Raw genomic sequence first — 23,862 nt, forward strand, 5'->3', positions numbered from 1 at the left:
TCTTTTTCAGCATTAGTCCTTCCAGACTAGACTCCAAAGCCTGAACAAATTAGGTTTAGGGCTTGCAAAGTATCCTTTAAGTGAAGGTGATAAATATTTCTGTTGTTTAAAAAAAAATTATAAATACGCCTTTCTAAATCTACAAGGTCAAAAAGACAGGTTCCAGTCTTCTTGAGTGGGGTACCCTCATCCAGCGCCCACTGTAACTGCTGCAGCTACTCAAATTCCGACTTCATGATGGATGGAACACAGGCAGAGGCCTGATGTGCACTCGGGACTCAGGACATACTCCCACTCAGAAACAGGAAGTCATCCCCTCTCTAGTACCGGAGGGTTGACGGTTTGGGGAAAGGGAGGTGTGTGTATGTAAGGGGCGTGGTGCGAGCCCCCCTCAGGGACACAACTGAGTTCTTTGGGTCCCCCAGAGCCTGGCTCCTGGCCCTGCCCAGACCATTGTCCACACAACTCGTCCCTCCAGCTTCCGGGCCGCCGGCGAAATGATTTGCTGCAGATGACATCAGCCCTGGGCCAAGGGCTGGAGGAGTGGAGGCAACCACCACGGGGATGTGCCGGGTGGTCCTTTCCTCCTCCTCTTCCTCCTCCTCCTCCCAGGCTCCTAGCCTAGTCTCCATATAAACGGCACCGCCTCCCCGGCTTCTCACTCCCGGCTCCTCTCTTCCGCGCCGGGAGAGGGCGGAGGGGGAGGCGTTGCGCGTCGGGAGGAGGGGGGACGCAGGGGGCGGAGCGGAGACAGCACCTTCGGAGATAATCTTTTCTCCTGCCGCAGAGCAGAGGAGCGGCGGGAGAGGAACACTTCGCCTAGGCTTTAGCAGCGCCGGCAGGATGGCGACCGTGGTGGTGGAAGCCACCGAGCCGGAGCCATCGGGCAGCATCGCCAACCCGGCGGCGTCCACCTCGCCCAGCCTGTCGCACCGCTTCCTAGACAGCAAGTTCTACTTGCTGGTGGTGGTCGGCGAGACGGTGACCGAAGAGCACCTGAGGCGTGCCATCGGCAACATCGAGCTGGGTAAGCAGTGCCGCGGCCCCCCAGGGACGTACGTAGGGAGATGCGCCAGAACGACCCCACCCAGGGCGCAAGGGCCACCTTGTTCTCCCGCGCGCCCCGCACCCACGCCTCTCTAGGCCACCTCCCACACTCCATCTGGACTCTTTTCTGAGCTAGTTTCCAAATTATTCTATTTGAGATCCAGAGAAAGAGTCTTTAATAGCCCCGAGGGATGGGTCACCTGGCTAGGTCTGCGGCTACCGCCGACTTGGCCACCTCCTCTAGTGCTCAGTGAAATGCAGGTGTCAGAGGAGCGGAGGCCATAATAAAACCGCAACCGCAGGCGGAGAAAGGGTGGGGTGGACCCAGCAGAACCTATCTTTTCAGCTCCCCTCTCGCCCTAACCGAAGGCTGGGACCCTCCTTCCCCTTACCCGAAAACCTGGGGTCGAAATACCATGTGCCAAGGCCCGCATGGGAATCGTCCTTATCATAGCCACCTCGTGCCACCCGCCCCTGACACACCACACACACACACACACACACACACACACACACACACACACACACGTCCTGAGAATGGAGAATGCCCTTCCTGACTTAAAACTTCCCGATCCTTTCTTTCCTGGGAATGACTAGGCTAGTCCTAGTGCCACGCCCGGTCCCCCCCTCCCCCGAGGACACAGGCATGGAACCCGTCTGCGCCCTGTTCCCAGACGAAGCCCGGCCTCGCTCCTGCCCCCGAGGTCCTGGCTTCAGCGTTCAGAAAGGACAATGGGGCCCCAGGTTGCAGGGTGGGCTTCTTGGAAAAGTCTCAGCTTCAGGAACCAGAGCTTGAATGGGAGGAGGGGATGGCAGGGTAGGGCCAGCTCCTGGGCTGCTGCGCGCACCAGGAGCGGGCTCTGCAGAGGCGGAATAGCGGTTCCCGGGGAACCCTGGGCGGGGCTGGGAGGGTCCGGGAGGGCGCAGTCTGGGGCGGGCAACGATCGGCCCGCCCTTCAGCCCCACCCGGCCTGCCGCAGTGCCCGCGCCGGGCACCCGCACCTGCCCCCGCACTGCGGCGCCCCCGGCTGGCCCGGAGCTCGCTCTGCCCGAGCTTCCCGCGGTCGGGGGCCTTGCGCCCACCTTTGGCTGTGAGCCGCTTTGTTGCGCTCCCAGCCCCCCTCCTCCCCCGATGGGCAGCTCCGGCTTCTGCCTTATTCCGCCCCCCTCTGCATCCTTCCCTTCATCCCTGGCAGAGGTCGCCCAGTCCCCGTACAGCGCCAGCCTGAGCTGAACGCTCTATTCTCTCGGGGTGGTGCTGAAACGTTTCTGCCAGGAGACACCGGCTGGTGGGCGTGGTGCAGTCCGCACTGCGGTCTCTACGGCAGCCCGAGGCGGACAAAGGGCGTTCACGCAGCCCTCCTTTCCCGCTCGCAGTCACACCAATAAAAGATGGATGAAATGATTTTGGTTTAGATGAATAAATAAATAAACAAAAGCTTGTCACCTGCCTCTGCATTTGGAAATGGCCACTTGTCCCCCAGAACAAAAGGCTGCAGGGTGGGGACTGGAGTTGCAGACCCGGTTCTTTTGTTTAACTTTAAAGCATGGATTTTCCTTTTCAGCTATAACGAAAAAGAACCAAAAAAAAAGTGAGCAGAAGCCAGTCATGATTTTCATTCGGGGGGAAAAAATCAAGAATAAGAGATTTCAGAAATGGAATGCTTTATCTGAACGTCTCATTTTTCATTTTCAGACTATGAGCCTTTGATCTGCTTCTCAAACTTAGTTTATTTGCACATTTTTTTTCTCCTTGGGAAAACTCACACGTACTGACTTTGGGTGTGGCTATTGTGGAAATTAATGGCTGGGTGTTTTAAAAATCATTTTTCTTTAGGTAGCCTTGCTGGGAAATAATATATTAAGAAGTGCCTTTTCATCTCCAAAATTTCAGGATTCCATCCACTGTGGTGCCAGGAGAGGAATCATCACGCCCATTTTTAGAGGTTGGGGACCCAAGGAGGCAGGAAGGGTGAGGGACAGACTCAAGGTCATATCGCAAAGCAGTGGCAGGAGGGTCAATACCGCAGTGTCACAGCTTGCCTGACCGGGTCAGATGGTAGCACAGGCAGGTTATCATCTGGGAAAGATTCAGCCGGCCGTTTTCAGACCTTGTCTTTGTACGGTCATCCACTTGTGGGCTGTGCTCCGTAAAGGGAGGTGGCTCGGCCATCACCTTCCCACTACAATTATCTTCCTGCTTTGTTACTGGTCTCACCATCCCTTAGGTGTTCCACTCCAGGGTTTATTCAAGCCTGGAAGAAAATATGCAGCCAAGGAATTCTGTGATGTGTGTCCTAGCTTTACTTCACTTTACACTGGTAGCGTTTAGTGCTAAAATCCAGATTTGCCTTCAAAACATTAAAAAAAAATTAGTTTCAATTTAAGTATTAGTGAGAGAGGAAAAAACACAAATCATGGGCTAGCAGTTCACTGAATTTTCACAAAGTGAGCACACCTGCGTTGTCCAGCTAAGAAACAATCCAGAAACCACCCCACCCACCAACCCCAATGTTCACTTTGCAATCACCATGCTTTTCTGATTTTTAATTCCCTAATTTGCTCAGGTTTTAGCGTGGATCTCTAAAATGGTTGTATCGATCTCATTAAGAATCAACCAAGTGTGTGAGCGCAGCCATTTCCTCCAGGGTAGTAACAGATGTTGCTGATCCTCTGGAGAGTGCTCTCCTGGGTCCTGGGGTCTCCGATGCAGCTCACACTGGCCAGCCTTTCATGGATAAGTGAAAATCCTGCTTCCCAGCTTTTCAGAGAGTCTGAGATGACTTAGCAACAGGGAGGCAGGCTCTGTTTCCTTGGCATGACGCGCTGCAGCTTCAGCTGGCAGATCCCAGCTGGGCCTCCTCCAGAGGTCACTCCGATGCCACTGCTATTGTTGCTGGTGCCTGTGGGCTACATTATGTGAAGCAAGATGGAGCTGCTCCAGGGGCCTCAGCTCTGATTGTGAGCTGCCTGCAGGCTGGGAAAACAGCTTCTCATCTGTTAGCCTTTCTTATTTCCTCTTCCTTTCCCATCCAAACCAAGGCACTGTGCAGTTGGAGACCCTAGAGACGGGCGTGTTTGCCCTCTGATTGATTGCCCAGGGCACTCTGGAAAGGAAAAAAAAAAGTCTAGACCCCTGCAGAGGGTTGGTAAATAATGCAGTAAAGCAACCGGCCTGAAACGCCCCAGTATGGATGCTAAGTGTTTCTTGAGATCAAGAAAGAAAAATGGTCACTCTTACTTGCTCAGCTGTGTTAGAAGAGCACAAAGTCAAAGTCAGGGTTGATCATTTCTTTTCCAGAGCTTCAAACAATAGTGCTTCCTTGCATTGGTCCAGCTACACTGATGTAATTATATAGGACTTGATTCCAAACCATAGTGGCCACCACCAACGGATTCATTTGCCTCTCCCCGATTGGCCCCAATATGGAGTTAGCCTGATGTCCTTATTTATAGCAAAATGCTGGCATTTGGGTATATTTTAATATCTAGGCTCAATACAACAATACCTGGCAAACTGAATTTAAAGCCTGGTGCAATGAATTTTCATTGTTTCATGCCATTCTTTTTAAAGAAACCAAACCATCTCATGAATACTAAGGGTCAGTTTGATGCTTTCAATTACTTTTATAAGGCAGCTGTCCCTCTAGGTGACATTGGAACTAAACAAGATGTGCTCATGAGAAGATAGATAACTGCAATGTCCACTGCCTTGCATCTTTAGATGTAAGTTGAGCTGGTTACATTGTAACAGCCTGATGCTGCTTTCCCCATTATGTTCTGTCCAAAATGGTAGACCAGAAAATGAAGAACCTGAGAAAGGTTTGGGGTTTAATTTTCGTTTTCTTCTAGCAAGGAAAAAAAAAGTGAAAACCATATATGGTGGGAGTTAAAGAGATGCTAGAATGTGTTACATTTATTATATTCGTCTTCACACTTCCAAAGTCAGAAGGCAGATGGATTTTTTTTTTTTTTTTTTGCCTGCACTGCCTAATTGGTGTTACCGACTAAGGGCTCTGTGATCCAAGCTGAAGCACAAGCCGGTCAGTCCCCAAATGGAAGGTCGTTAAAGCGATGCTTTCCTGTTAATCTTCCCTGAGAGCTCACTTCTTAAAGTCAAGTCCAACTTTTAGATTAAGAAATAAATTCTTCTAAATCACGGTTTGTTTGCTTCTATTGCAAGATGTTATCTAAGACAGTGAGTTTTTCTCGGTCAGTGCTTTGAAATGATGTGCTGTAAGATGCCTTTTGCATCACACAGGAATATGTGACCGACATTAGATTACAGGCTTTGTAAAGAGGTAACCAAAGGTTGGGTGAAAGGAAAACTGGGAAATCTTCTCTAAAAAGCTGCTTAGCAATTTTTTTTTAGTTGTTTCTCTGGATTTATGCTTCTATTTAAGGTTCAGATTACCTTTTAGTGTCGTTTTCCAAACAGAATCATAGGATTACAGGCTGACCGTTCAGATATTTACAAGAAATACTCAAAAGCCTGTTTCTCAAAGGGAACAATTAAATCGGACCCATTGAGGAAAACGGCGTGTGAAAGGCCCGAGCAACGATCACATAGAACCCCTGAGAACTGGCATGCACTGTGTGGCCCATTCATTTTCCTTTCTCTGGTCTGCTGCTTTTTATTAGGAATACGCAGTTTCCATCCATTAAAGGAGAGGTGCTTTTTTGGTTTTATCAAACCAAACATTCCTACAAGATCAGGGTTCTCTTGGCACAATCCAGCTTGCAGGCCCCGGAGGATGTGATGCTCCTCCTCCTCCTCCTTCACCTCGACGTGCTCGGAAATGCCCTTCCGCTTCTTTTTCCATCTGTTAAAAACCACGTGCGTGGCGGCTTCTTTGTGCACGGCTACCACATGGGCTGAGAGAACCGAAGAGAAAAGATGCTTGGAGGCTTTCTGTTCACCTGGGATGGATGACACCTTGATAGTGCTTGTTTCCCAGGGCTGGGCCAGAATCCTGGAGCAGCCAGGAGCATTCTCGAGCGCCAGATGCCCCTTGAAGCCAGGCATTTGAAACACAGGCTTACTACCTCCAGCGGCTCTGGTAGTTAGCCCCTGGGTAATCCAGTCAGGGTGAAGCCCTTTTACTGCTACAGAATCAAAGCCTCAATCAAGAACTTGTCCTTAGAAATAGAGGATCATGAGAAAAAAAAAGGGTCAGGCATACAGCATGGTTTCCCTGCTTCCGAATCTCTTCAGAACCTCTTAACACCTGGGCATCCCCTCTGGCTATGGAGTCCAGAGGGAAAACGTGAGAAGAGCTTATCAGCATCAGGGACTTTTGCCCCCAGTTAAGCATAAAGGGGGCAGATCTACAAGTTTAATAAAAAGCAGTCAATCTTTATTGAGAGTCTTTACTAATAATATCCAGCATAAGGGACCAAGTTATTACTAAGTCTCATACTTCCAAAATTGATAGGGCTCCAAAATGTTCATTTCCACCTAAAGTAAGCAGGAAGTCCATTGTAATCTTTATTTTATAAATTCCAGCAGTGATTGTACATCATTAATAAGTACTTTGGCTGGAAATAGCTATTTAAAAAAAAAAAAAACGAACCTTGAAGTTTTAATTTCATTGGGAGTTTACACACGGGAAGTTATTTTTATCAGCTGTCTACTGGTTTAATTTAAAAATTAACGCAATGGATTTCTTAAGGCTTAGCACTCTTTTTTCTATTGTCAAATTAGAAATGTAAAATACATCGATGAATCTAAAGCGAACATTTGGCCACTTGTGTTGTGACATGGGGAAGTGATGAACAACAGCTCAAGAGCGAGTGGCTGCCTAACCCCAGATGAAGTCATTCAAATAATGTAGCCATTTAGATGTTACTTAGAACAAAGATGGAAAAATAGTATGAATTTAATTTAAATGCATATGTCTCATTATTAACTTATTGACCCAGCTTGACAACCCAGAAGACAAAATGGAGCTCTGTCAACAGTTCCAATTAAAGCTGCTCAGACGGGAACTCAATGGCTTTCTGCACGCGGCTAGTATAGAGTGTATATGTTGAAGTAAAATATTCTAATGAATTCAGACCTCTCAACCTGTCAAGCTCTGCGGGGAACAAAAAGAAGCCGTTTATCATTTCTCCACTAAAAAGACCCACAAACTCTCAACATGCCTTTCTTGTTAAAATTTAAATATTCCATTAGCACAAATGCAAACTGAGGCCATTTAATGTTTCCAGGGAGACTCATAAAATTTTCCCTTATAATTTAGCCTCTCCTTAGGAATGCTACTTGGGGGGATGTTAACTCTTTCTTATCTGACTTCTTCCCATTATTCCTATGAGAGATTCTGCCTTTAAGGGGCATACAACTGTTTGAAAAATATTCCCCTGATGGAAAATGTCTTTGTCCAACAATCTAGAAGCTCAGGCAGCAGAATTACAATTTTTTTTTTTTTTTTTTGGTTTTTCGAGACAGGGTTTCTCTGTGTAGCTTTGTGCCTTTCCTGGAACTCACTTGGTAGTCCAGGCTGGCCTCGAACGCCAGGCAGAATTACAATTTTAAGGGCAAGCTGGACTAGATAGAGTGAGTTCTAGGCTGGTTTGGCTATGTAGTAAGATCCCATCTCAAAAAAAAAAAAAGATAATGAATTTGAAGATACCTTTACATGTACAGTGAACTGAGTGTCACAATCTTTTAAGATATATATCTAGTATATCTTTAATCAAGATATTACATATAATTAATATATGTGTTATATATCTATTATATTATAATGCATATGATTATTCCTAAGATAAGAACATTTAATCAACCACAGATGGTGCTAAATACAGGCATACATTAAGGATTTAGAGGTGCGTTTCTTGCACTGCCATTTAAACCCTCTAGGCTGATGGCACAAATACCAATCAATCAATCAATCAATCAATGGCCATTTGGTTAGAGAGAGTTCACTTGCAGAGTTAGACCTAAGGGCTCTAGCCCCTCTCTTAGGAGTTGGATAATAAATATTTGTTGGTTCAGAAATTGGTCCTTGGCAGTTTAGGATGTTCACTCCAGTGTACAGTCATGGTGCTATGTACTGGCTCCATCATGAGCAGTCTGTTGAGGAAAGTCTAAGCACATACACGTGAACACACAAACACGTGAACATACATACACATACACATACGCTGGCTAGGGTTCTGGGGTTCGCAGCATTCCCTGGCTGCTGTCCAGTGTTCTCCTAACTTGATGTTCTCTGTGCTCCCTCTGAAGCATCCCCTTTGGGATGAGGAGGGGGAGGTGTGGCCAGTGCTGGAAACCACATCATTCTCATTTTTTTTTAAAGATTTATTTATTTATTATATATACAGAAGAGGGCGCCAGATCTCATGACAGATGGCTGTGAGCCACCACGTGGGTGCTGGGAATTGAGCTCAGGACCTCTGGAAGAGCAGTCGGTGCTCTTAACCTCTGAGCCATCTCTCCAGCCCCCATCATTCTCATTCTTGCTTGTGGCTTACTGTGGCCCTAATTGTTCCTTCTAGGCTAACACAAGGAAGTTCATGCCCACTCCCAATTCCATCAGAGTCTTAGGAAGTATAAGAAGGTGCCACTTTTCTGTTTTTTTTTTTTTTCTTCTTCTGGATTTAAAAAAAATTTCAGCACAACTCACAATGGTGAATGAAAACACTCCCTGTCAAGCTGATTAAATGAAAGAAGTGACAGATAGGACTCCCGGGCCAAGCCTTGAGTTCCATGTGCTCACTGAAGATCACACCATTTGGGGTTGATATCCAGGGCTTAAGAAACTAAGGTGAAAATGAGTGAAAGGAAGAAACCACACAAGCACACTTCAGTAGCATCCTTGGGAAGCCAGAGGCCTGGGCTTTAATGGTGGCAGCCCATTCCACTTGCACTGACACTGGCCACCTGGTGACGGATCCTGGAGAAGCTAAGATCCATCTGGAGTGTCTTAGCCAGGACTGGCATCTTCTACCCTTTCTCCCCTTCTTCCTGGCTGCCATGTCCCTAATAACTGGTTTCCTTCCAGCCTCCGGCAGCTCTGTATTTACATTTTATGAAGGGCAGAAGCTCAGGCCACTGTCCGTTCTCCCTCCCTTGTGTCTCAGTGGAGGGATCTCCCCTTCTCCATTTGTGAGCATCCACCGCTAGTCAAGGGACTCTCCAGAAAGAGGCCTGAGACACTGCTGTAGGGATGCTTTCCAAACCTGCTCTGAGATGCCTCACTGGAAGCCTGCCAACTGTCTTCCTCTTCCTCCACAGGGATCCGATCATGGGACACAAACCTGATTGAATGCAACTTGGACCAAGAACTCAAACTTTTTGTATCTCGACACTCTGCAAGATTTTCTCCTGAAGTTCCAGGTGAGGCTTCTGTTAATGGTTAGCCTAGAACTTGAAAGGATGGGGGAAGTGACCGTTGGTTGGGAAAACTTCGCCAGCATGTGAAAAAAACAAAACAAAACAAAACTTCTCATTGCTACAGAGTTCTCTGTATTTTATTTGTGTCAATGACCTTAGCCAGTAGCCGCAATCTAAGAAAATAGAATGTAACTGATTGCCATGTGGGTTATTTATGGTGTGGATTCTAGGTGAGAGGTTTCAAAGTCCAGGTTATTTCCCTTTTTGGTTTCAATGTCTCTGACCTCAAGGGGTTACAGACTACTTCAATATTTATTTTATTCAAAGCTATGAGTACAGATTGGGTGCTCCTACGATCCTCTAAGTTCCTTCTCTAGAAAGAAAAAGGACACCTGGCATTTCAGACGCAAAAGATGTTTTCAGCTCACAAGTCTTCCTTAGGGTGGGGAAGAGTCTGATATTCCAAGCTACTGTGCAAACAGCCTAGAACACAACAAGAGAGAATCAAAGGTAAGGACACAGACATTGAATTGTTCCCTGACAGGCCTCTCCATGAGGACGTGCCCTGCCCACATGGCTGGGCTTTGGTGATGGTTTAGGCAGATTCATCTCATCTTCCTTTGCCAGCAATGCCTTTCTCCCATTTGGTCCCATTTGGGCATTATAAAACAGTTTTCTGGCTCATGAACTTTCTAAGTCGAGGTGTTTCTGTCAAAGGGGTTACCACTGAAACGATACTACATTTTATTTCTTCACTATTATTTGAATCTTACATAAAATCAAGAGTTCTCTGTCTATATGCTTCTCTTCTCTGAGTTCTTACTGGCACTGACATCAGGATTGAAGAACATCAGGAATGAAGGTTGGACTTTTTAGATGATTAGATCATATGCCGTTATCCCATGTGTACTGAGATTCGAAACCACTTCTGTGGAATGTTGATGCCCTCATGAGTCATTCTTAACTCGGTAATATGGCCATGGGACCATCCCCTGCTTTTCCTCTTGAATTGGAGATTAGAATAAAACCCCGTACGTTTCAGTGAACCTCAACTATAGCTTTCAGGCACAGAACTGAATACGTTAATAAAAAACGTAGAGAAGATGGTGGGTGAGGTGGGTGGGGGGTGGGGAGGACGTTATCTAGGGACCATCAGCGAGTGAGTACTTTGCTGAAGGCTGGGTACAGCTTAAGGTATTTGCTCATTATTGTGTTTTGGTTTTATATCTTGTTTTGTTTTTATTTCTGTAACTATCTCACAAAAGATATGTTTGTGCCAACAAGTAAAAGCCAAGCACTTGTGCCTCCCTGTAGGTTCTTCTGGCTTTCTGTTCTGTAAGACTTTTTTCTTTCTTTTGTGAACATGTGGCTTTCATTGTATATGTTCACATTTGGATTGCCTTTACATGATGACAAATGTACATTGCAAAATGAAAGATTGAAAAAAAAAACTGCTGAGGCATTAACACTTTCTGGACTAAAGGACTTGGACTACCCTTGGAGACTAGGAAGAGAAATCTCTCCAAATTGCCACATTAGCCTGAGGTACCCTGTCCATCCTCCCTCCTGCTGTCACCTGCTGTAAGAAGGTCACCGATCTAGCAGTGTTTGGCTTTGAGGACTGCCGCTGGATGCACAGTGTCCTTCCGTTCTGGCCAGCTGCAGAACGAGTTAACATTAGGACTGCCCCTCCGTGCCCCAGCGTCCCTCTTAGCAAAGCCAATGCAATGGTGCCCCTGTGGAGGCATGAAGTTTTCTAACCAAGACTCTACTGCAGCTTGAATATTCCTTCCCTAAAATGGTTGGGACTGGAAAAGTCTTCGATTTGGGGTTTGGGGCCTTGGCATCTTTAGCCCCCAAATCTAAAAATCTTTAATCCAAACTCTAAAATCTGTCGACGAGAAAAGCACAGTTCACATTGAACCTTAGGTGTGTTGTGGAAAGAGGGTAAAGGGTAAGAACACAGAGTGGGGTGGGTGGAGATAGCAAGACCACCCTTACTTTGAGCTCAAGGAAACACTTATTGAAGTTTCCTGAACACACTCGAGAAATTTAGTCTGGTTCCAGGAGCGTTCAAGTCTAGCGCTCTCTTCCCCACTCACTTGAGTCTCACTAAAAGCCGAGTTGTGCTTCTCAGGCTACTTACAGTGGACTCAGCTGAGCCTCCTCGTTTAGAGTTCCAAGAGTCTAAGTCTATTTAGAGATAAAGAATACGATGAATGATGGATTCCTTTAAAAAAACAAACAACAACAGAACAAAGTCATTCAGTCCCTTTAAAACTGTTTAAATGGAACCTAACCCACGCCATGCACTCTAAAAGGTGAAGTGAGGAGCAGAACACCCGTGACCTCTGTCACACCTCTGTTCTTAGGGGAGGAAGAGGCATTTAGCAGTCACATGCACAGCGCCATAAAGTCCTGCACCCTAGGTGTTGGTGACACGTGCCTTTAATCCCAGCCCTCAGGAGGCAGAGGCAGGCGGATCTCTGTGAGCTCGAGGCCAGCCTGGTCTACAGAGTGAGATCCAGGACAGCCAGGGCTGTTACACAGAGAAACCCTGTCTCATAAAAACCAAAATATAAAAATAAAAAAACCCAAAAAACAAAACAGAAAAAACCTTTTTTGTTGTTGTTTGTTGTTGATTCATTTGGTTTAGTGAGTTTTTAGCTAGCAGTCTTACAGTAGAAAGAATATTTGTTACCATCCGTGACTCAGTAGGCAAGGGCTCATGTGGAAGTCAGATTCATTGTACATTTATGCTGGTTGTTTTTAAGAATCAGAGGTCGGCCGGGCGGTGGTGGCGCACGCCTTTAATCCCACCACTCGGGAGGCAGAGGCAGGCGGATCTCTGTGAGTTCGAGGCCAGCCTGGTCTCCAAAGCGAGTACCAGGAAAGGCGCAAAGCTACACAGAGAAACCCTGTCTCGAAAAACCAAAAAAAAAAAAAAAAAAAAAAAAAGAATCAGAGGTCATATATGAAAAATTGGTGGTTGCCTTAATTGCAAAGGACAGACCTTGTAGATGGAACTAGGCCCTCATACATACTACTTTAGACTTGGCACTGTGGCTTTGGCATTCAATGGGAGTCAAATCACATCTCACTCAAAACTGCTCTGAATTGTCATTCGGGACCTGGCATGTAGGTGGCTTTCTGTACACTAGGTGGATTGGTACAGTGGGAATCCTTCAGAACATCAGTCCAGAGGTCTTGAAGTCCTGTAGCACTGGCAGACTATAATTTTTGAACTGATCAGTCACTGAAGTCTGTGCCAGTGTCTCAAACCAGCTGAGCATGGACGTGCCTCACAATCACTCAGCACACTCCTGCTGTGTACCGAGGTCATTCCCCACAGATTTTCCCTGATTGAAGCTTTCTGGCCATGTGAGAGTTGGACTAGTCGGTACAGTGGTCCTGAGAGAACAGCCTAGTCTTTGACCGAAGAGACAGTTCAGCAGCTGGGTCTTTCAACACAGAGCAACCTGTGATAGCCCTTCTATTCTGAATCCCCACGCCATCACAAAGCTTTTGTTCTCGTGTATGATTTTTGTGCCTTAATGATGTTGAATTTGAGTCACTGTTTGCAGATCTCCAGGAGTGAGAATCAACAAGACTTTCTACAGAAGCTCAGGGTTGTCATGATGCAGAAAATTCTATTCACTTCCATTCCTATTGGTTTTTTTCCCCAGGGTTAACTGTAGTCCTTGGTGCAGACAGTTATGGGGGAAGTTGTCTTCCCAGGGCATAAAAAGTATCCCATGATGGTCTGTGAGGGGAGACACGCCTCTCATACAAAAAAAGAAAAAAGGAAGGAAGGAAAGAGGGAGGGAGGGAGGAAGAGAGGAAGGGAGGAAGGAAGGAAGGAAGGAAGGAAGGAAGGAAGTCATTTCCCAAAGGAAGAAGACACCAATTTCATCCTCTTTCCTCTCACTTTGTCACTTTTATCTGTTCTTTAAAATAGTTAAAATTTTTGATAACCCAGTTCCTTGCCCTCAGCACAAGGAAACAGCTGTAGATTCTGGAGCCAGTTCCCCACAGTTGTTCTTAGCTCTATCACGGATTTTTTTTTTTTTCTGAACGACCTTGGACCCTCAAACATTTCGTGTCTCTTTCCTCGCTTGTCAATCAGAATGCTTACTTCTACTTCGTGGAGTTTTCGTGAAGACCAATTGAACTCATGTGCATAAACGCATTGAGAACTATCTTGTGGGAAACGAAATACAAATGAGTAGCCATCTCCCGTCTTCACAGAGAAAATTCTGGGTGACTTATTGTCTGTGGGAAATACCAGTGTGGCTGGCTCCCTTCCTAATCATTTTTAACTTATATTAATGATGATCCTCAGAAAGAGTTGCCTTCGGCGTTCTCAGAAGGCATGCGGCTGCTCCTTTTATGTAGAGGCGGGTGGGATTCTTTGAGGTTAGTCACAGATATGTTTTCAACATTGCTCTCAGTCCTTTGGATACCAGAGCAAAATGAAGGCCATGCGCTAGAGTAGTGAGGAGTCGAGCAGAGGTTAGACCATTTGCGACGTGGCCGACCACACCGGAAACAAGGACGCTGACAGAGGGAGAGAGCCCAAGCTGTCTCCCCTCCTGTGGTGACCCACCCTTTCAGACCTCATCCTCTTCATCCCACCACCATTTCCTCTTCGACACGCTAGTGACTACAGTCTCTGCCAATTTTAAGAAACTCAGATTTCCTGTGGTTTGTTTTCTCACTCAGCTCAATCAATAGTATGACTTCGGTATATTTACACTCAGTGCCTGGTTTGATCGCTGCTAGCTACTGGATCACATTCACAAAAGCCTTCGTACGGTTGCGACTGATTTTGAAATGTGTACCTGGGCGGTTCTGTTTAAGGACTCAAGTCTTTCCTGTAGAGGATGAAAGACAAACTGCAGGTGAGCGTCTTTAGGTCTGTGCTCGGTGACTGCTGAAAATATCCTTTCCAGATCGGTGAAGGTAGAGAATTCAAACCAAGCCTTTCAATTTCGGGCAGGCCAGTCTTTCTCTTCCTTTCACATTAATGAGTTGAGATCTCATGACCAACATTTGCCTGCAGAGCCATAAGAAAGGTACGACTATTCTCTTAGGATGTGTTTGCTATATTTCTGTGTCTAGTCCTGTATATTTAGTCATGACGTAGAATTATGGCCTCGTTGCGTGTGCTTAGACTACTGCTCTACGATGGTGAGTTATGGATTTATTGCCAGCCTTGCTCTGGGCCTTTAAGCACAGCAATCCATGCTCCCATTGCATTCAAGGGACTGACTTCACCACCCAGGGAACCTGTGACCTCCGGAAAGTCAAGGCTTTGTCCTGCCGCGTCCTTTGTTCTAGGCACATAGACAGGGCAGGGTCCCTGTCCCCATGCCCACATGGCTCGCTCATTCCTTTTCATTATGTCATTGTCCAAGATGACAGGAGGAACGCTGATGTTAAAATGACAAGTCTTATTTTTCATGAAATAACCAGACCTCAGTTTAATACTCACTGAGGTCAATGGGTGCTTCCTGGGAAAGAGTTATTTTAATGCAAATCTCTAGTTTCCTGCCTGGCCCTCCTGCTCAAGCCTGCCTAGCCCTTGCAGGGAAAGGCTGTGTGCTTAGCACCCCTTGGCCCTACCTGCCCCCCATCTTATTGTTCCCCTTCAGACTGCAGGGTCCAGACAGCAGCCTAGAGCCCGCAATTTTCAAAACAGTTCCAGAGCCAAGCTATTCAGGATCTTGTGGTGGGTATAGCACAAGACTCAATTCCTGTGAGATCGCACTCCTCTCAGCTTTGACATTTCAGAGTTTGTTTTTGTTTTTTTTAAGATTTATTTATTTATTATGTATACAGAAGAGGGTGCCAGATCTCATTGCAGATGGTTGTGAGCCACCTTGTGGGTGCTGGGAATTGAACTCGGGACCTCTGGAAGAGCATTCAGTGCTCTTAACCTCTGAGCCATCTCTCCAGCCCCAGAGTTTTTGTTTTTTTTTTTTTTATTTCCACATCCTAACACACTAGGTGATTTCCCTTCTTTGGCACCGGTGTGGCCAACATAAAGGCAAAAACATCATGTCATTGCTGTGTTCGGGCGCCTTCATTCCTCAGGGAGTTAATGATGGCTCATTCAGACCACCTAGAAATAACCATTCATCTCACATTTTTTTTTTAAACCTGAGTAGAAAGGATGTTTTAGTCTGCCGACAGTAATGGCTCTCAAGGGTTCCTAATGGGCACCGTGGAACTACTCGATACAGACCGGCCTAGGCAGGGAGGTGGCAGGAAGTGGGCTGCCTGGGCGCAGCCGTCCATCAAGTCCAGCTAAGTGCAGTCCGGAGCATTTGGCTGTCACTGCTCACCAAGGGCGGCATCGCAGGCGGCCTCCATGCTTTTTTCTTCCTTTTCAGGGACTAAAAATGCCCATGGTTTTACTCAGGTTTTAAAAGCACAGGACAGTAGTGAACCGCCCAGGCAGCCCCGCCCTGTGCTTGCTTACCGCCACCTTTTGGGTCTTTGTGGGGCCATGTTCTGCATTTGTGGTGATGCGCTAGAGAGAATGGCAGGATAAAGGATAAGACACAAAGTGAAAGGTTGTGTCTGGGACTTCAGGCAAATGATACTGAGTACTTATTAATAAGCAAAGAAGTGTGAAGGGAGAAGACATCCCCACTGTTCATAATTTAGTTAGGAAAAGAAATCCTTCATTCCTTCAAAACTTAGAGCTATTTTACAAAAAAAAAAAAATGCTGTCTTAATTTACAAATTGTGTGTGTGTGTGAGAGAGACAGAGACAGAGACAGAGACAGAGACACAGAGAGATTTACTCTAATTCCTAAAAATCAGGAGTGAAGACGGAAAGCAGAACCAACTCTGTGTTTCGATTGTTCAAACCCGGGTCTAGTCATGTTGACAAAGGTTGCCCAGGTACCAGCACCCCGCCCCCAGCAGCACAACCCAAGACTAATTAACCGCTACCGCGGCAACGATCAAGTATCTCCAAACATCATCCTCCAGGGCTCCCGGCTTTTATTTTCTCACTGCGGTCTGAGGGTAATCACTATTGTGTGTGAAGTCGTGTTTCCTCGGTCCTGGAGACATGTGGGAAAGTAAGAAGTACCCCTGCCTGGGGAAGCACCTTAAAAAATGAGTTGCAGGGCCTGGGCAGCTAACACAAACAAGACAAAAATAACGTGACTTTAATCAACTCTTCCAGGGCTTAAAGGACTGCCTGTACTTAGGAGCAGTGAGATGAAGGCTCACAGAAAAATGAGACAAGAGAATCCACATGTGATTTGAGAGGAAAAGTGTGTGATTAAAAGCAAGCACCAGAGTGTACCACACCTCAGTTTAAAAGAGTCAAATGGAGTTTGCTCCTAACTGTTGCCACACGGTTTGGAGGGACCGAGATAAAATAAAGCATGCTAAGGACTGCCTTTGTTGTCTTGTGGGGAAGTCCCTACATCTGTCCTTTGCTTTAAGCCAGTCTTTCCTTACTTAACAAGGTGGGGATTTCAGTGGTTGTGAGAACAGTCACAGTGGAGCCTCTGGCCCAAATTCATAGATTCCTGTGGGAGCCTCACAAGGCAAGTGTGACAAGGACTAGCTGAGTGCTCAGCACACTGCACAGTGTTGCTTTGGGGTTCCTGAAAATCAGCAAAAATATCACAGGTCATGTTGCAAACCAAACCAAACCAAACAAAAAACTGATAGCAAAAGATTAAGGCTGGACTAATATACCCTGCTGCCTAGGTGAACAATACCATCATGATGAACAGCTCTGTAGCCATCTTGCAGGGTCGTTAGCATTTCCAGGCTTTCACCTGGAGGATGGAGTTTGTGAAAGAGCCGTGCAAACTGCTTTTTAATTACACTGGCTGCACCGGATGCCTGCTTAGATAAGGGGTGACTATTCTCACAACTAGAATTCCAAGCAATTTCCCAGTGAAAAATTCAGAATTTTGGTAGTGCGGTTCAGTCAGGAGAGAATTTTTTTGGTGATGCCCCATGGGCCCTACAAGGTGTTCAAGCTTTGTGTAATTAGTTTAATGCAGCGTGTGGGGGGTGGGGTGGGGTGGGGTGGGGTGGGGAGGAGAAAAGAGAGTTTTATTCTGGTCCCCTGGAAGGGGTACAATCTCATGTTTTGTGGTATGTCTTTTGAGATAGTTCCCATTGTCAGGCGGTTGGTCTGTCATTAAAAACATAGGCAGCAAGCACAGTTCAGTTTGGAACCCTGCAAGCATAAGACAACTTACTGATAAATCCTAGCCCAAGAGTTGGTTCTAATTATTTTCATAAACAAGACAACTAAGCTTACAGTGTGTGCAAATCAGAAATTTGTAAGAAAGCCTGGTAAATTCTTTTCATTGAGGCTATGCTAAAAATACATGTGCATAGGATATGCTCCAAAATATATGATCTATGCCATTTGAGACATAGATGTTGACATCTCTTTGTGACCTGGGACATTTTGAACCCAAACTCAAGTATGCCCTAGTTTGAAACTGTTTTAGAGCTATTTTAAGGATTCACAACCTCTGAAATGACGTAAGAACAAAACTCTGGCTGGAGGTAGGCACTTGATTTCTAGCTGCCTTCATGCCTGAGTGCTATAAACGTGGTAGAATTGGAGACACCAGGGGTGACTGTGACAGAGCTGAGTTCCATGGAAATAAATGTGAATTAACCGGTTCACTGCCCTGCGGCTATAGTGGACACTGGACAGGGTCTGCTCCTTTGTCAGGGGCAACAGGGCGGGTCCGCTCCCTTCCTCGGAGGGGCCAAAAGTCTGACCTGTGTAGCAGCCCTGGCTGCATGGGAGCCTATTCATTGTCAGCCCTGGAGCTTTCTGGAAAGTTTCTGTGTCCTTTCCTTTTCTGAAAATAGAGGGATTAAACTACGTTAGGTCCATGTAAATGTCCTGCAGAACACTCAGGTAATCAAAACAATAGACAAGAGTTCTGTGGGATTCTGTGGCAGGCTCTGAAGAACAGTTTGCAAAAGGGTGGAGCTGATTGCTGAGCCCACTTCCTGGTTCTGTAACCCAGCACACCGTGAACACTAACACAATGCAGACAGGGGTTTATCCTCTATTCCGCTTAATAAGTTTTAAAAACCAGGTTTAAAAGGCCTATGGGAGAAAAAAAAAAAAACAAACTTATTTAGAAAATCTGCCTGCCCCATCTACTAGGACATCAATCAGGAAAGAGCCACAACCTTAGGATGCTCAGAGCATTGACTTCCCAGGATGGGCACTCTTGACCCTTGCCTTTCCTTATTTCTCTTTGTAGAAAGTACAAACCAGATAAAACTTAATTGAGTTTGCAATATGGCGGACACTGGTGTTTTATCTACACAATGACACATCGGACATGGCTTCGTTGTCCTTTCCCCTTAAAGAAGAACTTGCACTGAGGTGCGTGGTGCTGTTTTGCACCTCAGATTGCCTGTTTATTTACAGGTGTCTGGAAGGAGGCTGAAGGCCTGCAGCGTATACATTTGGGGATGGACCGTAGTTTGAGGCTTCGAAGTCCCAGGCACTTCGTTGGCTGTACATAATTGAGAATGGCCTGCGTTTTAATGCTCGTGACCAGTTATGCGTATCTTGTCATGTGAACCATCAATTAGCATAGCATAATTTAACAAGTCAGTACATGCAGATATGAATACCCTTGGGGAGCCATGCTCAAATCAGATTATTACCAGCAATGTGCATTCAGGTGATCATCACCACAAAGCTGTGATTATCCAAACGGAAAAGTGATTTTTATGGTAATGTGGCTTATGATTGGCTATTGACATTTGAGACCTTTTATTTATTTATTTGTTTTGGCTTTTTTGAAATAGGCTTTCCCTGTTTTGCTCTGGCTGTCTTGGAACTCAGTAGACCAGGCTGGCCTCAAAATCTGAGATCTGCTTGCCTCTGCTTCCCGAGTAGGTGCTGGCTTTAAAGGCATGTACTACCACACCCAGCTTACATCTGAGACCTTTAAGGTACTGGTTCAATTTGTCCCATCCCTTAATTTGATTATGTTATTAACACCTATATGATATTACTGTATTTTCACAGCAAAACATGCATAGTGTGCTAAAGTTTGAAAGAAACAATTTATGTATAATAGCATCATTGGTGATAATGTGTATAGATGACACTATGGTGACCAGTCATTCAAGGGTTCTGATGATAATTCCTTGGGATTTTTCTTTTCCAAGTTTTAGAATCCAATGATAACAGTTTTTTTTTAAGGCAAATATCTCAGAATTGACTTATAATCCCTAAATCAATTTAAATGTCAGCCTAAGATATAAACTATATGTAGTAAATATGAATTTATTATTTATAAGGAAATTCATTATTCCTTCTTTCTAGAATGATGCTTTAGAGAGAGAGAGACAGAGAGATTTCTGTAGGTGGATTTTTCTTGTCCTGGAGCCACTCTCAAATAAACACACTGAGGCTTATATTAACTCTAAATGCTTGGCCAATAGCTCAGGCTTGTTACTAACTAGCTCTTACAACTTAACACATTTCTATTAATCCATGTGCTGCCCCGAGGCTCATGGCTTTTACTTTTTACTTCTATCCCATTTTGTATGTCTGACCTGTTCTCTGTCTGACTGGGGACTCCTCTGACTCAGACTCCACCCTTCCCCATTCCATCATTCTGTTTGGCTTTCCTGCCTAACTTTATCTTGTTCAGCTATTGGCCAGTCAGTTTGTTTATTAAGACAACCATAGTGACTTATATTCACACAGTGTGCAGAAGGATTATTCCACAGCAGATTTCTCTACCTTTCTCTTCTTTAGTTCTCCCTTTAAGCGAACACTATCATTTATTGGAAACACAGGCCAAAAGACACCCTCACTCAAGAGGAGAACACACCTTGCTTCCAGTTTGGAATGCAGGCTCAGACCAGCCTGCTTACCTTCATGCCCCCAGCATGAACCATGGTGGTAATTCCTCCATAGACCAGAAGGAGTGTGGCCAGTGTCATGGCTCCCAGTGAGTGGCCACTTCAGCACTACTGTGACTGTCTTTCAGTACAGAGCTTTGGCTCTCTCTGGATCTGCTAATGTTTCTGAGGATTCACTGGTTCTGCATGATACAGAAGAGCTAAAACTACTGCAGAGAGAAAGGGTGGGTGGAAAGGGGACCATGTCTGTCTCTTACGTAGCTTGAAACCCACAGAGTTTGAAGAATGTGCCCTAGTATTCTGTATTTGTGTTGTTCTGATCCATGTACCACAGGCATGTTCACTGAGTCTCAGCTACGCCTTCATTCTTCCTATGTGCCTTCCTTATGGAAGAGTAATGTTTAAAGCACATAGTTGTTTTCTACATCACGTGATCCTTTAAGAAGCCACTAAACACAAAATTCAGCCAGGATCTACAACATAGTTCTCAACCTTCCTAATTCTGCCATCCTTTAATGCAGTCCCTCATGTTGTGCTGACCCCCAACCATAAAACTATTTTCGTTGCTACTTCATAACTGTAATTTTGTTACTGTTATGAATCGTAATGTAAGTATCTGATAATCAGGACATCTGATATCCAACCCCAAAGGGTCTCGACTCACCTGTTGAGAACCGCTGATGTGAAAGGAATGAAAAACTAAATTATTTTCAAAAGCTTACTGCCCCAAATATCTTTAAATTACAATTTTTAAGAGTTCATTTTGCAGCCACTTACATGCCCATGAATCATAATGTGTGCGTGCACAGCAGAGGTTCCATAAGCTTGTGACAGACCTGGGACATTCCTATTGTTTAGGGATGCCCTAACGTCGTAGTTGAACGTCATGGGTTTCTGTCCATGCTGGTGTAAACACCTGAACTGCAGCTGTGTGGAAGTGTAGCGTGTACTGCTATGACAATACACCATGCTCGATAATGATAATCAACTATCACTGATTAGTGTGTTTGCTAAAATATACCTCTTATTGTGATTTTAGAATATACTCCTACTTATGAGAAAAAAATGTTTTCGGTTGGCGTGTGCCATGTGCAAACAGGGACAGCCCCACCTAGCATTCCAGTTGTCTGTTGTTCTTCCATTGTGCTCTCAGAAATGCCAGCCCTTCATCCCCCCATGTCATCTGTCTCTCTCTCGTTTCTCATCTCTCCGTTCCATTCTTTCTAATAGCATGTCTCCCCACTCTCCAATCACAGCCGTGTTTTCTACAAATAATATTGGTTTGGGTTATTTTTAGACACCTAGCCTGAGGTCAGTGTTTGTTTCTTAAATAAGTCGTACACCGTGGTCAGTTAGAGATGCTATTATATCCTGTCTGCTTTTTTGTCTTATTGTTTTATACATAGAGCAGAGGTTATTTAGAGCCTTTGGAATATCATTCCAGCATATAAATATAAATGAAATAATGTGTCAAATTAACTCACTTCATGGGGTCCGTCTAGAAATAGGATTCTATGCTTAGAAGCTTCACTGCTGGCAAACTTTACCCAGCCAGTGGATTTTTCTATGCCTAGTAAGCAGGCTCCTTTACAAATTGAAAACCAGTTATCAACAAACATGACAGAAGTTCCAATTTACAACTCAAAAAGAAGGAAAGGAAGAAAGAAAAACACACTTTGAATAAGAAAAAGAGACCAAAGACCTTAAACTAATCACAGAGCAGATTTCAGAACAAAATCTTTCAGGATTCCAAATTTCAGATGTGGCCCTTTTCCCGGCTGCAACAGGCTTGTAAGAAAGAAGGAATGCGGTTATCTTTCAACCATGGAGACAAAGAGGCTTTAGGTTAAAGAGCCTTAGGGTAATGCCAGGAACTAGGCCTACCAGGGCACAGTGATGAGTCATGAGCTGTCACAGGCTCAAGACACTAGAATCACCTTAGCATGGAAAATAAGCTATATTAGAAAATGAAAATATGCAGTCACTACTTACATTATCAACAGTTCCTTTGTGATCAATTTCCTTTAAACACTAAGGTGTAGGAGGGTATTTATTTACAAACTATTAACTTTCGGAGACTTGACCAAGGCAAGTGGCCAATGGCTAGCTGCTGAGAACAGTGGGCAGAGCCCTTAGCAGGTGGCTGGGACAGAGACTCTGAGCTTTAATCACCTTTGCTAAGTAGATTTGTGCTCTTGCAGATAAATTACTCTGCATCTTCTTGCCTGTATTTGCTTACAGGATGCTTAGGAGGTGATGATGGTCCAGTCTCTGCCAGGCCAGTTATCTCCACCATTGACTTCCCATAGGTCAGCATCACCCTTGCATCATGGCTCATCCTACTTTGGGTGGTTCCCTATCGTTTCACAGAGATGTCTGCCATATATATATATTTGGATTTTAGTTATCTTCCAGAATTTCACCTTGTTCCTTAGAGAAAGCATTTTTTTTTTTTTGAGATATAATTTTCCACCAACTCTCAGGCCAATTTTTTTCTTTTTCTTTTTTTTTTTTTTTTTTGGTTTTTTGAGACAGGATTTCTCTTTGTAGCTTTGCGCCTGTCCTGGAACTCACTCTGTAGCCCAGGCTGGCCTCGAACTCACAGAGATCCGCCTGGCTCTGCCTCTCCCTAGTGCTGGGATTAAAGGTGTGTGCCACCACCGCCCGGCTCCAATACTATTTTTATCTTGTCCTGTAGACCTTTTTCAAAGGTCCCATTTGGAGTTCTGTTTGTTCTTTCCCTGGACATGGAAATGTCCATCTAGGCTCAGCATGTGTCAACAGACAAGGTTTCATTGCCTCCTTCGAGAATCTCACCGTACCCCACTAGAGTCCTGAGTTTTCACCCAAAAGCTGCCTCCCTTTCCAAGGGCTTTTCCTGAAATACCCGCTCAGTTCAGATAGTCATGCCCACAGCAGCTTCCTCTATACCCAGCTCTGTCTGGTTCTTAAGAGGAAGAAGCCTCAAGAAATGGGTACCAGTTTCCACTGAAATGTGTCCTGCAGCCTAGAATTGTGGACAGGTGTGAAGGACTAGAGTCCAAGCCTTTCCAGCCTTCTTGAGTCAGAACAGTTATGGACAAGTGCTTGGTGCTGAATACACAGGTTCAAATGCAAACTCCAGATCATATTTCAGTTCTCTGTTCCTTGGTTTCCTTTCTGATGGTCCTGTCTTACAAAGGATTATGAGTATTCAGAGGCTAAGGGCCATGTGAAGGGTGGAAATAGTGAGACCATATTAAATGATCCACGAATGCTACCTGTTACTTTTTTCCTTAGGTGAAACATGGTTAAATTTGTGCTTTCGTTGTTCATCTTTTTCTTCTCCTGGGATCCCTCTCCCCTGCTGTACCTTTTAGCATCATTTCACTTTAAATCACCGTGGCAGTGTTTGTCGTTGGTCGTGGTGGTTTTGTGTGTTTTCATAAATTTTTCAAAGACTCATACATTTGGACAAGAGCATATTCTTATCTGTCCCCACGTCACCCACTGTAACTCCACCTAAGTTGAAGCAGTCATTGTGTAATAGAATCTGCTTGTGGAAATCTGCCATTCAAAGCTGTCACCACATTGTA

At 45.1% G+C, this 23,862-nt stretch overlaps 1 protein-coding gene across 1 annotated transcript in view; it reads left to right on the plus strand.

Moving 5' to 3' along the window:
• Window positions 1–752: 752 nt before the first annotated feature.
• Window positions 753–23,862, plus strand: part of Map1b (microtubule associated protein 1B) — a 102,620-nt gene continuing 79,510 nt past the window's right edge. The window contains exons 1-2 of the mRNA XM_052743446.1: window positions 753–1,027; window positions 9,290–9,391. Of these exons, the coding sequence (XP_052599406.1) occupies window positions 844–1,027; window positions 9,290–9,391 (286 nt within the window). The 5' untranslated portion in view covers window positions 753–843. The remainder of the gene's footprint in view (window positions 1,028–9,289; window positions 9,392–23,862) is intronic.

The sequence above is a fragment of the Peromyscus californicus genome, unplaced genomic scaffold (genome assembly GCF_007827085.1).
Source record: "Peromyscus californicus insignis strain IS unplaced genomic scaffold, ASM782708v3 Scaffold_18__1_contigs__length_77618521, whole genome shotgun sequence".
Lineage (NCBI taxonomy): Eukaryota > Metazoa > Chordata > Mammalia > Rodentia > Cricetidae > Peromyscus > Peromyscus californicus.